The sequence below is a fragment of the Marmota flaviventris genome, chromosome X, assembly GCF_047511675.1.
Source record: "Marmota flaviventris isolate mMarFla1 chromosome X, mMarFla1.hap1, whole genome shotgun sequence".
In the NCBI taxonomy this organism is placed as follows: Eukaryota; Metazoa; Chordata; class Mammalia; order Rodentia; family Sciuridae; genus Marmota; species Marmota flaviventris.
In genome coordinates, this window is record NC_092518.1 from 70150042 (window position 1) to 70167998 (window position 17957).

Below are 17957 nucleotides of genomic sequence, written 5' to 3' on the forward strand. Positions count from 1 at the left end.
TTTAATCAAGTGTTTAATCAATTTAATCAAATTCTAAGTGTAATAACAATGCACATGTTGCAGTAGATAGTTATTTCTGTTGGCATCTCTTTGATTGCTTTTTGGATAAACACAGATTTGAGCATATGAGCTCTTCCCAACCTCATCCTGAAAGTTGAAGTGTAAAGAAAAACATTCCTAAGTTGTGTAAGGGTTTTGGTTTAAAATGTTTTGAAATATCTAATTTTGAATATATCTTTACTATAGGTAAAAAGAACATTTTCCCAAAGAAAATAACATAGTTCAGAAGGAAAAATAAAGAGAAATTGCTTCAGATTTTACTTTACAATGTGATAAGAAAATCTACAGTTTCTTCAAGGCAATCGTATAAAGGTGATTAACAAATTATTTAATATTTTATTTAACAATTAAACTAAAATTTAAGGCATTTATAATTGTTTTGTTAGTTATGTATAAAGAGAGCAATTAATCAAATTAAAAACCAAATAGTACATTGTTTTAAGTGTTAAAAACAAGTCCATATTGCATTTTAATTTATTTTATGAACATACAGATAATTTATTCAGAACTCTCTTGGCCTCTTGACCTCATTTTGCTTAGCAGAAAGGTTGAAAATGACTTGATGTTTGAAAAAAGAATTTTAAAAAGCTAAGAATTTCTAAAATTAGGTAATTTTGTTCAGGTATAGACAAAGTGATTTTATCTGAATCCTTTGATAAATAGAAATGTCACTCATTGCTGTAGCATATTTATATATACATTGTATATAACTCAAATGTTGCTAAGGAGTTACCCAGAGAGGTTCTTCTACCTCTTTTGTATCTCTAGAGCCTTAAAGCAAAGGGAAAAAAAGACAACTTAGCAATCTCTGAGCATCTAAGAAAAGATTTTGTTTTACAGGACAACTTTGTAAAACTTTGATTTTCCGTAACCTCATCTTTTGTGAAGTATATCCCAAAGTAGTAAATACTTCTAAATGAAAATGTGATAAATTCCTTATGAAATTGATACTTTTTTGTTTGTTTTACTTAGGATCTTACATTTGAAAGGGAAATTCACATAAGTAATTATAAGAATTAGGTTGAGTGATGGCATTTGGCTTTCTGTTTCTTACCATCTGATATTCTTAAATATATGATTAATTATTTGAAATGAAATAAGTTGAGCCTTGGTTTCAAAACCACCATGTGGCTAGCATTATTTTATTAATCATTACTGAAAAAAATCAGTTGTATAATTACAAATGATATGCTGAAACACTTTGCTAAATGTTTGTATGTGATTGATCTTATCTTTACCATATTTAGGAAGCAGTCATGTTTCATGAGTCCTCAAAACTGTGAGACAAGAGAATGTAGTAGAGTGAGGCCAGAAGTCCTTACTGGTTCAAAGAACTCCAGGGAAACTGGGATAAAACATTTACATTATAAGTAGAACCCCAGGAGCCAGAGGTGAATACAATCTGCAGAGCTCCGCTCCAGGGCTGATCTGGGTCTGGAAGAAATGGATGAGAGCTACTGGATGAAATTCACTAATACTAGACATCTGAGTCCTCTAGTAATGTATAAATATCCCAACTATTGTCCGTTTTCATCTTGTTCTTTTTCTTCTTTTATAACCTATATTTTAACCTTAATCTCAGTGCTGCAGTTTTGTTCTTTTGGTTGCTTCTATCACTTCTCTCTGCCTCATCACCTTTACTGTCCTAATTCTCCATAATCTTTGGTTTACTTCACTACCTACCCCTTCTTTTAATTATGGTCATCACGTAAACCATAATCAGGTTTTGAGGATTTTTGTTTGTTTTGTAATAAGTTTTGCACACCTGGTTGAGAAGCATATTTTCAATTGCCTTTTTTTTTTGTCAGAACAACTGACTTGGGCTAAATGTATTTAAACTATTTTTAAAACCATTTCTTTTACAGATATTTTTGAGTGAACTTTGCTAAGTATGGATTCAGGTGGTGGAAGTCTTGGATTGCATACATCAGACTCTAGAATGGCCCATACCATGATTATGCAGGATTTTGGTAAAGCATTTTCTTTGTTGTATTTTTATATTTTTTAAAAGTAAGAACATACTAAATACCAAAAAAGAAATTAAAGAAGGGATGAATTAACAATGAAAATTTATTCTCTTACTAGGAATATAAAATTATAGAGCTTATTGGCTTTAAATAAGCTATGTATCAGTGGTATATTTAAATCATTCTTATAATTTGTAGGAGGATTGAAGTAAGGAAACTTGGAATATAGAGATAATATGTTACTGGAAATGAAAAGCTTAGGTTGCACATTAGTAAGTACATAATTATGTCATATTATGAATATGTGTGTGTATATGTGTGAATATAAAAATTCCCACATGTAGGAAATTTTAAATTGGTTTTCTAACATATTTTAAGTTTTATTGTTAATAAAGCTGGAAAAGGAAGTATTTTCTTCAATTCAGAGTAGTTAGATGCTTATAAAGTGATAGAGATAAAAATCATGGACTTGGTAATTAATTTTATTCTGATGCTTTTTCCTTAGAAAGTTGTTATTAATAGCATACATTTTTCTTTTTTTAAATATTTCTTAGTTGTATATTGACACAATATCTTTATTTTATTTATTTATTTTTATGTGATGCTGAGGATCAAACTTGGTACCTCACATGTGCCAGGCAAGCAACCTACCACTGAGCCCCCACCCCAGCCCCACATTTTTCTTTTCTTTTTTTTTTTAGAGTGAGAGATGAGAGAGAGAGAGATAAAATTTTAATATTTATTTTTTAGTTTTCGGTGGACACAACATCTTTGTTTGTATGTGGTGCTGAGGATGGAACCTGGGCCGCACGCATGCCAGGCGAGCGTGCTACCGCTTGAGCCACATCCCCAGCCCCACATTTTTCTTTTTAAAGAAAAAAACTCCCTACTTTTGTGGTTAAGTGTTTTAGTAACCCCTAAAAAGTAGTCATTTTGATAGAGATGCTAAAACTCTATTGATAGTCAACAAAAAAAATTGAATTCAGGCAGGGTTGGTCTGAATTACAGAGAAGATAGAAATATCTGAAATAAAAAAGCAGGAAAGTAATCATAAAAACTCAAGATCTGAGTAAAAGCAGAAAAGACAAATGGTAAATCAGGATAATAGGTAAACAGAAAACATGTGATAGAGTTTTTAAAACTGAAATTACTGATAGAGAACTGGAACCCATGATACTTGGCTTAATTAAGAAAATGATACTAGTATTTTTGGAAAATGTCATTGAATATGTCATTTGGTTCCATATTGAAAAGCCCAGAGTAATGAGTGGATTCTAGACATGGAGGTTCTGTTTATTAGGTGTGTGAACTTGGCTAAATAACTGAATTCACTTTTAAGAGTGGGTTAGACTAAAGAACATTAAGATACTCTCTAGTTCTATGATTCTTTGACACTTCTGTAAGCCTGAGTAAACTTGGATACATTAAGTTTGAATATGGTAAGGATTGGAATGCCTGTGTAGTTAATTGATGATATAGAAAGGAGTCATGAACTTATTCTCCTAAAAGATAAATGAATTGTGTTGAGTTAGAAATTATTTGGCATGGAAACATGTACAAAATAAATTCTACAAGAAATACAACATGGCTAAAAAATAAGAGATTATATGTGGCCTTATGAATTCTTGGCTCAAAAGGTGATAGTTTTCAGCACACTGGAATACTTTAATTTCAATATAAGCAACTTTTGGTTGAAATGTCAACTCTACTTTTTTACTATTTAAAATTGATATTTTAAAAATGGAAGTTAATATAGTATTTTTCCTGTTTAATACAAAACATAACCTCATCTGTAACAGTTGTGAAATTGCCATGACCCCCTTCACTCTTGAAGATGTTCCTTTTAGCAAGTAGAATGTGTTTCCTTCCAAAGAATGAAAATCATCTGATTGATGCTGGTGAATACTTACTTGGTGTTCCTCTTAATTTTCTTTTCCATTGTTCATCCTCAGTGCCTTGAAGTATAATTAATCCATTATTTCATTAATACTTTATTTTACTTTAGTTGCTAGGGAAATAAAACATGCTATTTAATATTTTATACATGTTTTTCCTTCTTTATTTTTATTGAGATATGATTCATATACCATACTACTCACCTCTCTTAAGATTTGCAGTTCAGTGGTTTTTAGTATATTCAGAGAATTGTGCAACCATTACCTTGGAGTAATTTTAGAATATTGTGTTACCTAAAAAACAAATTAAAACCCCTCATACTCACCAGCAGTTATTCCCCATCTTCTCTCTCTTCACCACTACTAGGCATTCACTAATCTATGAATTTTCCTATTCTGAATATTTCATATAAATGAAATCATACAACATAGGGCCTTTTTGTCTGGCTTTCTTTTACTTAAAATAACTTCAAGTGTCATTCATGTTGTAGCATGTTTTAGTACTTCATTCATTTGTATTCTCAAATTGTATTTCATAGTATAGGAAAACAACATTTTGTATATCCATTCATCTGTTGACAGAAATTTATGTTGTTGAAACACTTTTAGTGCGTTAGAACAATGTTTTGTTAGACCTAAAGCTTTGCATCTTAGATGTGTGCCCTTGGAGGCATGTGGCAGTGTGCCAAGGCATACTTGAAACCACAGAGTGAACACATCTTTGTATCCCTTTCATTTGAACTGGGGTAAATACACATACATACATATATTTACACACAATCATAGTCACATAAATGTTATGGCCTAGAAAAGAAAGTTTTCTTTTACGACCCCTTGTTACTTTAAGAGTAATAAAATGGAAAATTTTGAGAACTAAAGTTTTTAATTGGAATTTTCAAAGTATAATTTGAAGCCCCTTCTAAAATGAATTTAAAAGAGAAATTAAGCTTATTTATTGCAGAAAAAAGTATGAAGCTACTACTTTCTACTACTGTTATACTCTGTGATTTCACTCTGTAATTGTATTTTTGGTTATTGATTTTATGAAAGAATGTGTTCTTTTATAATTCCATTTTTATATTCATTAAATTTAGATATAAAAATCAATGCCAACTAAATTATTTTTACATTTTGTTATAATAATTATATAATAAATAATATAATATATAATTGTTTTATATTTTTTCTTAATTCCTAATTAAATCAATAATAACTAATATTGGTAGAGCCCACTAATATATGGTTAGGGATGATATTGATCTAAAATGAAAGCATACATATTTGCTTGGAAAATAGATTCTAAGCTCTTAGAAGGCAAGAACTCTTCTGTTTTTGATATACAGTTGTGACCACAATTTCATACATAGGTGTATGTTATTTTATGAAATGGAAAGGTGTCAAACGGGTATACTCATAGAGAGAATTTTGTTAGGAAGAATTTTGGAAATTTTGATTCTATTAATTTATATATTTTTTTTCTAAAGCAGCCCCCTGTGCTTTAGTTTACCAATCTGTTAAATTTTCTAAATTCTAACATTGTGTTTGGAATTAGACATATTCACTTTGAATTTCTGATAGAATCAAAACTTTGATATTTGCAACCCAATGAATTTAGTGATATTTGTGAAACATTAAATTTGGCATATATAGGTAGAACTAGCCAAATAAATATACTACATGTCAAGAACTCTAAATTCTATAACGTTCTTGGTTGGGAGTATGGAATGACTACTATAGAGAAAATCTGAACCGTTAATCTAGAATTGTTAGACCAATTTTTTAAAAGGTAGTTGAGGTTTAAAATTTTAGACATTGGGATATATTTTTATGGTATGTCAGTTTAATAATTGTTTTAAGATTTTAAAAAAATATTTACTTTTTAGTTGTAGTTGTCAATACCTTTATTTTTTGATTTATTTTTATGTGGTGCTGAGGATCTAACCCAGGGCCTCACATGTGCTAGGCAAGTGCTCTACCACTGAGCTACAACCCATCCCCTGTTTTAACATTTTGATATTGCAAAATGTCTATATTGCTTTGGAAGTTAAAGAGAAAAATAGCCTTAGACAGTAGTATAAAGCAGATCCAACAAATACCAAATTTTATTCCATCATGCTGGTAAAACTCCAAATATTCACATTTATTTATTTTTTTTAATATTTTTTTTAGTTGCCAATGGATTTTTAACTTTGTTTATTCATATATGGTGCTGAGGATCAAACCCAGGGCCTCACATATGCTAGGCAAGCGCTCTACCACTGAGCCACAACCCCAGCCCCAGATATTCACATTTAAATTAAGTAACTTGAGTAAAATGGAAAATACTGTAAGTCAGATCTTGCTTGGTTATGGCATTCATTTCACACTTGTTTTTTCTTATCATTTATATTTTCCTTATTAGTAAGGTAAATTCTTCATGTCAGTTAGTGCTGTTACTAAGGGTTTTAAAATTTAAATTAGTTTTTAGGTGATAGGTCTTTTTTACTTTTTCCCTCAAACTATTCTTCAGTAGTGCCCAACTTGGTTAATCCTATAAATTTCTTTTAAAACGGTTTCTACATTAAGTAAATAAGCTTTATCTTCCTAGTTAAATAAAAAAAAATAACTAGTCTGGAGTTACACAATAAGTTCAGTTACTACACTGAACCTTGGGCAAGCATACTTAACCTCTCTAAACTGTAGATTCTCCATATTCAATATGAGGATAATAATACCCACATTATTCTCTTGCTCTGAGAATTAAATGAAAAAATATATAAAATATTATCTGGTTGCTTTGCTCATTGTCAGTAATGAATATATCTAGTGTATAGCTTAATAAATGACTTTATTTAGGTATACAGTGAAATCTAACAGATAACTGAAAAGAGGGAAGAGCAAAATTTAATAGGAGACATCTTTATCTGAGTAATATGCTAGAATCCTGTGATGGACTTATCAATTCTTGGTCTAAGATCCTTCAGATCATTTGGTTCAGGTAAAAAAGCATATTTAGATTTAGTTTGTTTAAGATCTGATTTATTTTTACCTGTAAGTTCCCACTAGAAGCTTGATGAACTTAATCCCAGCCACTCCGAAGGCTGAGGCAGGAGAATCACAAGTTCAAAGCCAGCCTGAGCAACTTAGCAGTACCATGTCTCAAAAAATAAAAAGGGCTGGGTATGTAGCTAAGTGGTAAAGTGTCCTTGGGTTCAATCCAAAATAACAACAACAAGATTAAATAAAAGGCATTTATTATATCTCCTTAGAATCTACCCAGTGAAGTTAATCAGAACCCAGGTCAGCTTGAGCATTATTCTGTGCTTCTTTGTATGTACTCTCAGGAAAACTAACCTCTAGCAACTGCCGCAGTCTGGCTGGGCACAATCAGAAGCCACTTGTCAAAAGAAACTAACTTTATTTTTAGAACCAAACACGCCAAACAAACCAGCCTCTCGGGAAAAACCCCTCAGAGCCTCAACTGCCACCACCGGCTTTCCACAAGCCTGTCTCTCCCCCCACTAGCTTCCTTCCACCTCCCACAATCCTCCTGCTCTTGAGGCCGATTGGCTGGGTCACATGGGCAGAGCCAAAAAGTCCCCCAATGAGCAGCTCCGTGGTCTGAAAGGGCAGGGAAACAGTCCAATGAGCATCACCGCAGAGGAGCCAATCAGCTAGATGTTGCTGGGGCCGAGGAGCCAATCAGCTAGATGTTGCTGGGGCCGCTGTGAGCCAATCATCAGCCGGCAGCTGGATTGCTGGCAGCTGGAAGTTTGCTGGGGCCCCTTCGGCTGTGGCTCTCAACATCTCCCCCTCTCTGTTTAAACAACAAGCATGTGGCTTAGGGACCGTGCCTGTTAGGCAGTCCAATTCAACATATGGTCCTTACCCGTCATCGGATGAACTGACCTCTAGGCGTCAGCCTCCTGTCTTAGGTTGGTACCACTGCAATTGGATCATACCCGTCACTGACTACCGGTCCAGCATACAGCTATACTTGTGGATAGGCCTTTGCACCAGTGGGGGGGTGAGGTTCTTTGCCTCACCTCTGTTGGCCCCCAAATTTTAGACCATCACTAGTAGAGGAGGATGCAAAATGCCATGACATTAAGCCAATTGAGGGCTCCTTTGAAAAATTGTACCACCGGTGACATCATCAGCAAAAATACCCCAACACTACCACAAGTCGCTGCACCAACAGATAGTTCAAAATGCATACAGGTGAGCTCACAATGTGTCCAGGCAAGTTCTGCAAGCAGTTCAGTGATGGCTATTGTAGAAGCTGTAGATTGGTTTTATCTTTGACTTCACCATCACTGGGATGAAGATAGGAATTCTGGCAATAATGGCTAAAGAAAAAATTATGTAACATTACAGAAGGCACTAAAAGAAAACAATTTTCTTAACAATTTACATTGTCTTCACCGGCACTGGGATGAAGATAGGAATTCTGGCAATAATGGCTAAAGAAAAAATTATGTAACATTACAGAAGGCACTAAAAGAAAACAATTTTCTTAACAATTTACATTATCTTTAAGAGAATTATTAAATATAATGAAAAGGAAAGGTGAAAGTAAACAAACAGATCTGTTAACCTTCTTTTTTGTTTACATATTAAAACAATCCTCAACAGTTGTTTACCCAATTTAAATTAAACCATATAAATCACGTGAAAAAAAAATATTTGGATCCATATTATCATGAGCGCTCATCATATATGATATATGGACATACGTACATATAACACAAAACACAAGTGTGCACACATAATATAATACATACAACACATAACATTATAGTAAAGGCCTTATAACTTTTTACAGGTGAAATCTCCATTGCAATGTTTAAAAACTCTATAGTCAAAAAATAGGACTGATCAGCAAAACATTAACCTAGGTCTGTATGAGCTCAAAAAACAAAATAGAACTTCATGATATGGCAAAGGGCAATAATAAAATAGATATTGAAAAAAGCATCCTGGTTCTGTTGCAGATGTAAGAATAGCCAAACTGGAGTTTTGGATATCAGTTGTTATGGATTTGAGCCAAATCATCTTCTTTTTGGTCTGTAGAAATCGCTTTAGTTAATCTTTCTGGAATCCAAATCGGCTGCTGTTCTCCCTGTGGAAACACATAAACAGACCCCCGACTCCAGACAATCACTGGGTCAGGACCTTGGTTAATCTCTCTGGAATCCAAATCGGCTGCTGTTCTCCCTGTGGAAACACACAAACAGACCCCCGACTCCAGACAATTACTGGGTCAGGACCTTTCCATTGTCCTGTTAGAATATCCTTCCAAAGTACCTTGGGCTTATGTACATTTTTTGGACACATATGCCTTTCCGCAGCACTAAGTCCTGATGAATCCAAATTTAAAAAGTTTAGAGTAAAAAGGGTTATTTTAAGTTTATCTTTGGGGAATATATACCCCTTCCCAATTCCTTCTTTTTGCTTTAATAAGTACATTTTAATAGTTTGATGAGCTCTTTCAACTATGCCTTGTCCCTGTGGATTGTATGGGATTCCTGTTATGAGTAATGCCAAATGTTGAGCAAAATTGTTTAAAAGAGGTAGAAGTATAACCAGGGGCATTATCTGTTTTTAACTGTTTTGGAACACCCACAGTGGCAAAATTTTGTAAGCAATGAGCTATAACATCTTTAGTTTTTTCTCCGGCATGAAGGGAGCCCATCAAAAATCCAGAAGAAGTATCAACTGTAACATGCAAATATTTTAATTTTCCAAATTCTGGCAAGTGTGTGACGTCCATCTGCCAAATATGGTTAGGTATCAATCCTCTAGGATTGACTCCAAGATTAACTTGTGGTAAAAAGGTCACACAATTTTGACATTGTTTTATTATTTGTCTAGCTTGTTCCTTAGTTATTTTAAAACGCTTTTGTAAAGTATTAGCATTAGCCCCGTACGGGCCACCAAATGCCGCAGTCTGGCTGGGCACAATCAGAAGCCACTTGTCAAAAGAAACTAACTTTATTTTTAGAACCAAACACGCCAAACAAACCAGCCTCTCGGGAAAAACCCCTCAGAGCCTCAACTGCCACCACCGGCTTTCCACAAGCCTGTCTCTCCCCCCACTAGCTTCCTTCCACCTCCCACAATCCTCCTGCTCTTGAGGCCGATTGGCTGGGTCACATGGGCAGAGCCAAAAAGTCCCCCAATGAGCAGCTCCGTGGTCTGAAAGGGCAGGGAAACAGTCCAATGAGCATCACCGCAGAGGAGCCAATCAGCTAGATGTTGCTGGGGCCGAGGAGCCAATCAGCTAGATGTTGCTGGGGCCGCTGTGAGCCAATCATCAGCCGGCAGCTGGATTGCTGGCAGCTGGAAGTTTGCTGGGGCCCCTTCGGCTGTGGCTCTCAACAAGCAACGCTCTAAAATAAGTGACATTTCCTACATTTTAAATCTTTGGTTTGTAAAATGATTTTTATGAAATAGTAATTTTATTATCTATGTAAGATTTACAGTACTGTGAATTTTGTGTATTTAATATTATTTTTTTTCTTGCAAAAAGCCATTTCCAGACTGAATGCTAAATTTGAAACTTCTCTCCCTCCCTGTATCTGAAACATGTAGTGGAATAATAAGTGAATAAAATTATTTGTTTTATATAAACTCCCTTTGTCTACCAGACTTGCAGGATCATGGTGTGTTCTTTTGAGGTAATTTGGTGGTTTAGGTGAGAGTTTGAGAGTACTGACATGTATTCAAGAGAATAAAAAGATGCTCCCAAGAACTCAACATTCTTTTACTTTATTATTTGATGGGCTGAGTTATCCATGGTGTCAACTGTTCTCCATTCTTGTTAACTAAATTCCATAGTGGATTGATTAAAAAGAGTGAACATTGTACAGCAAATAGCATTCTCTCATAGTTTATACAAAGTGATCATTAGGTAGAAAAAAATATTTCAGTACAAAATTTCATTATAATCATATATACATAATTGCATTATAACCAGATCAACAAACAATCTTGTTTACTGTACTACCTCTAAGGGGCAGAATGTAATGATTCCTCATGGAGAGAGTTTACATTTATACAATATTTACAAGGCAAGTGGAGTTGGTATTTACCCTGCTGCTCATGAAGAATATTTATGTTTTGATCCTGTTGTAGATTTACTAGTATCAAACCAAAACTTAGTCTAAAATGCTTAGTTTTTGATCCCCTAAATCAGGTGTTGAATAATGCCTCCCACTTCAGACATAGTTCAGGGACTGTCATGTTTATAATACATATTTCGTAATGTATTTGTTAACTTTTTTGAACATAGTAACATTTTTGTTCATGTCTTTTTATTTTCAGAAAACAAATATACACTCTCAGGAATTAGGGAAAATTAGTACATATTATTTTTATGTTCCGTTTACTCATCTTTCTCTAATGTTGGCATCTTATATAACCATAGTAGTATATCACAAGTAGAAAATTAACATTGGTACATTACTTCAGACTTCATTCATTTTTCACCATTTTTACATGAATGTGTGTGTGTGGTATCTATGCAGTTTTAGTTCATATATAGGATATTGTAAACACCACCATGGTGAATATGCAGAACTGTTCCATCACCATATATATGCTATTCTTGTTCTGTTCACACACATATACCACATTTGGCAACTATTAATCTGTTCTTCATCCCTAAAGTTTTATTAACTTGAGACAGTTATACCAATTATTCCAGTTATTTCATTTATACCTTATATATGGCAATTTCAATGATTTTTTTTTAAATTTAGTTGTAAATGAACATAATAACATTATTTATTTTTATGTGGTGCTGAGAATGGAGCCCAGTGCCTCACATGTGCTAGGCAAGCACTGTACTGCTGAGCCACAACCCTAGCCCATGATGGCTTTTTTTACTCAGAATGATTTTCTGGAAAATCATTCAGGTTGTAGAATGTATTATAGTTTGCACCATTTTATTGTTGAGTAGCATTATGCAGAAAGGGTATGCCAGATTGGTTTAATCAGTCGTTTACCTGATAAATGATGATTGGGTTATTTCCAGTTTTTTGTTACTATCAGTAATAGCTACTATAAGTTGTTAATTTTTATGTACAATTATTGAACAAGCCTATGTTTTTTAAAGTTTTCTGGGGAAAAATGCCCTAGAATGCAGTTGTTGGTGTGTATGGTAAGTGCATGTTTACTTTTGTATGAAACTATCCAACTATTTTCCAGAGTTGCTGTTACCATTTTACATTTCTACCAATAACATATGAGACATTGAGTTTCTCTACATCTTCACCAGCCTTTAGTTTTATCACTTTTTTTTTATCTGTTTCATTGGAATATAATGGTGTGCCATTATGACTTTTATGTTTTAGTTAAAAATAAGGTATTTTATTTTTTAGATATTTATTTAGATTTTACTAACTTTTTTTTACCTACTTCTACTCCAATTCCTAGTTAGTGATATTTTTATTATAATTAAATTGTCAGTGATTTTTTAAAAATGATATATTTAGCAAGGATATTAATAAGTAATATTTTATAGCATTTGATATATTAAATACAGTACTTTTAATTAATAAAATAACTTTACCTTTTTTTGGATAATTGTTTGTATTATAGTGGCTGGAATGGCTGGTACTGCACATATCGATGGAGACCATATTGTTGTTTCAGTTCCTGAAGCTGTATTAGTTTCTGATGTTGTCACAGATGATGGGATAACTCTTGATCATGGCCTTGCTGCTGAAGTTGTCCATGGGCCTGATATCATCACAGAGACTGATGTAGTAACAGAAGGTGTGATTGTTCCTGAAGCTGTACTTGAAGCTGATGTTGCCATTGAAGAAGATTTAGAGGAAGATGAAGGGGATCATATCTTGACTTCTGAATTAATTACAGAAACCGTTAGGGTACCTGAGCAAGTTTTTGTGGCTGACCTTGTTACTGGTCCTGATGGACACTTAGAACATGTGGTCCAAGATTGTGTTTCAGGAGTTGACTCTCCCACAATGGTATCAGAGGAGGTTCTTGTAACAAATTCAGATACAGAAACTGTGATTCAAGCAGCTGGTGGTGTTCCTGGTTCTACAGTTACTATAAAAACTGAAGATGATGATGATGATGAAGATGAAGATGATGACGATGATGTCAAAAGCACTTCTGAAGACTACTTAATGATATCTTGTAAGTGAAACAAAGTCTTTCATTACTCAGGAGATTGATTTATATAACTTGGAAAGATTTTCTGGGAAGGAGGATATGTTCAATAAAATTCATGGGGGAAACTTTTGAAAATTTAATTTTTTTCAAAGGTGTGTTCAGATTTTTTTGAGTTTTTTTAATGTTTTCAGTTTACTCAGTGGAATTTTATATCCAAAATAAAGTGCTATAGTGCATGTTTTAATATCAGAATAGGAACAGCTTGGGAAGGTACATAAGGATACTGATACAAATTTTTAATGGTAAAAATATATATTTCAAAATTGGAAGTAACTTTTTTTCCCCACTATTGCTTTCTTTGTAACACAGCAAGCAGTGGACTTGTCAATGCGATTTTGCATAGGAATTTATGCATATTATTTTAAGAACTGTTGTATATATTTTTAAATACTTGAAAATTAAATCACTCAGATTGTGTTCTATAGTTCTCTTTGTGTGTATTCCATTTGACTAAGTATGTGTGTGTATGATTTATGCAAAACTATTTAGCACATTTATTCAGACTTCTTTCTGAGATCCTTAAAACTTTCCATGTGAGGAAAGAGGATAGAAATATTTTGTTCTCATTTGAAGTGATAGGTTTGCCAGAAAAAAAATAGTGATAATAAAAATCTCATGATGTTATCTTTGAAGCTTGAAAAAACAGTGGATTTTTATAAAATTTGAAGAAATTATGCTACAAGTAGTAAAGATTAGATAAAGACTTTTTACTTTTCTGAGGAAGGTTTTTGTTCTATTTAAAAATGCCAGAAAGATTAACTGGGAAGAGAATTACCATATACAGTGCATGTATGTATGAATATAGTAATTGCATGTTATATGTGTGTCAGTGATTTCAAAACAAACTAGATTTGTTTAATTTGTAATAAATATGATTTTAAAGTCTAGAATGTTAACATTCCTCTGTAAGCACTTTTGATGGTGAATATTTACATTGTTTTTAAGGGACTGATTTACATCATTAAAAATTGTGCAAATGTTATTATATATTCTTAAACAGATGTAGTTTACTATAGCAACTCATATTTACATCTTAACATTATAATAACTATGGTTATCATTTATAAAAGAATATGGCAAAAGTTGGTAGTTTCTTATTCATTAAATTGGTCTTAAAGTGACATAAAATTTAGATATCCTGTATTGTAAATAGTCATACCTTGCATTATCTTCTGATTTGATTCTGCAAAAGTTTTTTTAAATATTTCTGAAATATGTTAGATTCAAATATTTATCTTGACAATTACCACATATGTCAAATGCAAGGACTTCTTTGCTTCTAGTCTAATATAATTAGACTGAAAATTAACGAGAACATTATATAGCTCTAATGCTACTGAAACAACTGCAGGATAATTTTAGAGGGAGTTTAGGCTGAAGATTAATTTTTTTAAAGAGAGAGACTTTTTAATATTTATTTTTTAGTTTTTGGTGGACACAACATCTTTATTTTATTTTTATGTGGTGCTGAGGATCGAACCCAGCGCCCCATGCATGCCAGGTGAGTGTGCTACCCCTTGAGCTACATCCCCAGCCCTGAGGATTAATTCTTAATCGGTAGAAAAGAAAAAAAATATTTAAAATATTCATTTAAAACTAAATTCCTTTATGTTGTAGAAAATGTATCTACAAATACACATAAAATAAATATTTTCCTACATCACTCATTATCCCTCCATTCTTATCCTTGATTTTTTTATAATTCTTCCTCTATTTCACCATTTTCTTTTCTCTTAATCTGTTCCTTAATTTTTGATTACTTTTCACTACCACTCAGTTTCTGTTGGCTGTTGTTATCTTTCAAAAATCAGAGATTAAATTACCTTCAAGTGGGGCTGGGATTGTGACTCAGCAGTAGAGTGCTCATCTAGCAAGGGCAAGACCCTTGTTCAATTCTCAGCACCACATTAAAAAAAAAGGCATTGTGTTAAAAAAAATTACCTTCAAGTACCTTAATCAAGAAGTCATTTTCTCTGAAATATAGATTTTCAAAATATCTTAGAGCTGAGGACTTAAGTTAGATCTTTGTCTTGTTCCGGAATCCCTAAGTATTCCTGTAAGGAAACTTAATCAATAGCTGCATTTTAGCAGTAGGAAATTTATCTTCTCTTAATATCTTAGGTACATCTGAGTTTAATCTATGCTCAATCCAAACTTCATAAATTCTTTATCTTAGCAGATGGTTAGGATCTCCCACTTGTGCTAAGTAACTTTGAAATTAAGAGAATAACCATATCTTTCTAATAAGACATTTATGGGTGAATATTTTCTTCATGAAAAACTTCACTGGAACAGGGAGCCACTTTAATGCATTTAAATGGCTTTTTACTTAGCAGTGAATATAATTTTATATAAAACAAAAAGTTTGATCTCAAACTTCAACAATTTCAGGGATAAAAGAAAAAAGTGATTTTAAAAGTAAAGAAAAGAAAAAAGTAATATTAAAAAGTAAAACCACTTTATTAAGATACTTAATTCACACACCATGCCATTCACTCATTTAATGTTTGTAAATTAATTTTTAGTATATTCAGAGTTGTATAGCCATTGCCCAATCAATTTCCCAATGTTTTCATTACCCACAACTGAAATTCTATACCCTTTAGAAGTTACTTGCCATGCCATTCACCCACAGGCAATTATAAATTCAATTTTTAGGTTTTTCTATTCAACGTATTTCATGTGTGGGATCTCACAATGTGTGGCCTTTTATATCTGGCTTTTTTTCACTCTGCATAATGTTTTCAAGGCATTCATGTCATAGTATGTATGGGACTTCATTATTTTTTATTACCAAGTAATATTCCATTGTATGGATATGCCATATTTGGTTATCCATTCATCAGTTGATGGACATTTTGGTTATTTCCATTTTTGGCTATTATGAGTAATACTGCTATAAACATTTGCATATGAGATTTGTGTGAGTATGTTTTCAGTTCTGTTGGATATCTACTTGAGAGTGGCACACGTTGGAAATTTAAATGTGACTATTTTTGCTTTTTCTCTATTGTGAAATATAGATCCTTTGCACATTGCTTAACCCCACCCCTGTAGTATATCAGTATGCTGTATATTTGTATCATATACAGATACAATCATATGCTCCATATAATTTTTGTAGAAGCAGCTTAAAAGTGGTAAAATAAAAAGCTTACTTAGTTTTAAAAACAGTGTTATATTACACAGTTTGCTAAAATACAATTTAATCAAATTGTGCCGATAGGTTATAGACAAACATTTAATATTACCAAACTGTGCAGTGTTGGCAAACAATGTGCTTGACTATTTTGTTTTATATTTAATGCTAGTAGAGTAGATTTCTGTGGTGTAAATACAATACCCCCTTATTGGTGATTTGAGAAATAACATTGTAGGACTTGAATCGTGCCTTACAATAAATAAAAATGTTAACCTTGAATTTTAGATATTTTAAGTTTTTTTTTTCCATGCTAGAAATTGAATCCAGGGGTTCTCTATCACAAGCTAAACCCCAACCTTTTTTTTTTAACTTTGAGACAAGGTCTGCTAATTGCAGAGCCTGGCCAATATCTTGAGCTCCTCCTGCATTAGCCTCCAAGTATCTGGGATTACAGTCATAAATAACTGTCCCCTGCTGGTATTTTAAATTTTATCTTCATTAACACATTTTGTCCTACTGTCCCATATGTGGAACACATATAAAAACATAAATTAAGCAATAAATATACCACTTATGGTAACTTTGAAATAATTATTATGTTTTTAGAGGTCTATTATTTTGAGGAAAATTAATAGCCAAATGATTAGAGCACTTGAAAATATTTTAGAATTTTTCATTGTGAAAATGGCATAAACTTTGTTTTAGAAATTACTTGTACTAAATGTTCAACTCAACAAAATATTTTGTGCATAATTGATAGGTAATATAAGGAATGCATTCAAGAAAGTATTTTCTAGAACTAGGTTGTGATTTTTATTTTGAATAATGCACTGCATTTCAAATTATCAGATACTATAGTTGTCCAGTCTGTTTTCATTCTAATTAATAAATTATATATAAGCTCTAGAATATTTCCAACCTATTTTTATGCACTTATGTCATTTTCATTGACATATTTGCAAAATTGAAAACTTGGAATTTAATGGTTTAATAAGAATCTTTGAGGATTTATTTATTTTTTTAAATCAGTTCATTGCCTGGTAAGTCTATCAACATGTTACTTTTAGTGACAAAATTATAGAATAAATCTTGATTTACTTCAAACTGCACACCAACACCTTTAGTAGTTTTATCATCTATGGACTTAAAATACAGAACAAATACACTCAGTATATTTCAAAATTGTTCAGTCTGAGGAATCTAAATAAGAAATGATAGATGCATTAAACTTAAATCATGAACCTTAAAAACAGAAATAGTAATCTGAGAGAATAGCAACAATAATTACAAAACTTAAAGCTAAAATTATCTTACACATTTTAAGTTTTGCCAAAAATGTGTATTTAATGTCATGAGCTTTAATGTAGTGAAGGGCAGCTTTAATTCAGATTTTCCAGAGAGAACTGTGGTCACTTTAAACTATTCATATATAATAGAGCAGTGTTTATAAATAACTATAAGTTAGTCCAACTTTAGAGATTCATGTTTTGGACACATTTTAAGATTTTAGTCCTCTATTTGTAAGAAAGTACTTTTTTTCCTGAAAACTTAATTTATCTATTTTAATTTTTCTTATAATATTGTTTTCTAGCATATTTTACGAGCTGTAAAACCAATAATATCTTGTACTAAATCATTTTTTCTTTCTTTTTAATTAGTTTTGTTGTCTCCTCAAAATTGCCAAAAATCTAGTAATATAATTAGTTGCTA

The 17957-nt window shown here is 32.4% G+C and overlaps 1 protein-coding gene across 3 annotated transcripts in view; it reads left to right on the forward strand.

Annotated features, from left to right (window-relative positions):
• The window catches only part of Znf711 (zinc finger protein 711), a 30851-nt gene that overhangs the window by 1581 nt on the left and 11313 nt on the right, over positions 1-17957 (forward strand). For 2 of the 3 annotated variants that reach the window (XM_071606528.1, XM_071606526.1), the window contains exons 2-4: positions 247-372; positions 1926-2030; positions 12506-13069. In XM_071606528.1, coding sequence (XP_071462629.1) covers positions 1952-2030; positions 12506-13069 — 643 coding nt within the window. In that variant the 5' untranslated portion in view covers positions 247-372; positions 1926-1951. Of the gene's footprint in view, positions 1-246; positions 373-1231; positions 1452-1925; positions 2031-12505; positions 13070-17957 lie in introns of those variants that run through there. The other variant, XM_071606527.1, reaches the window with a different exon arrangement.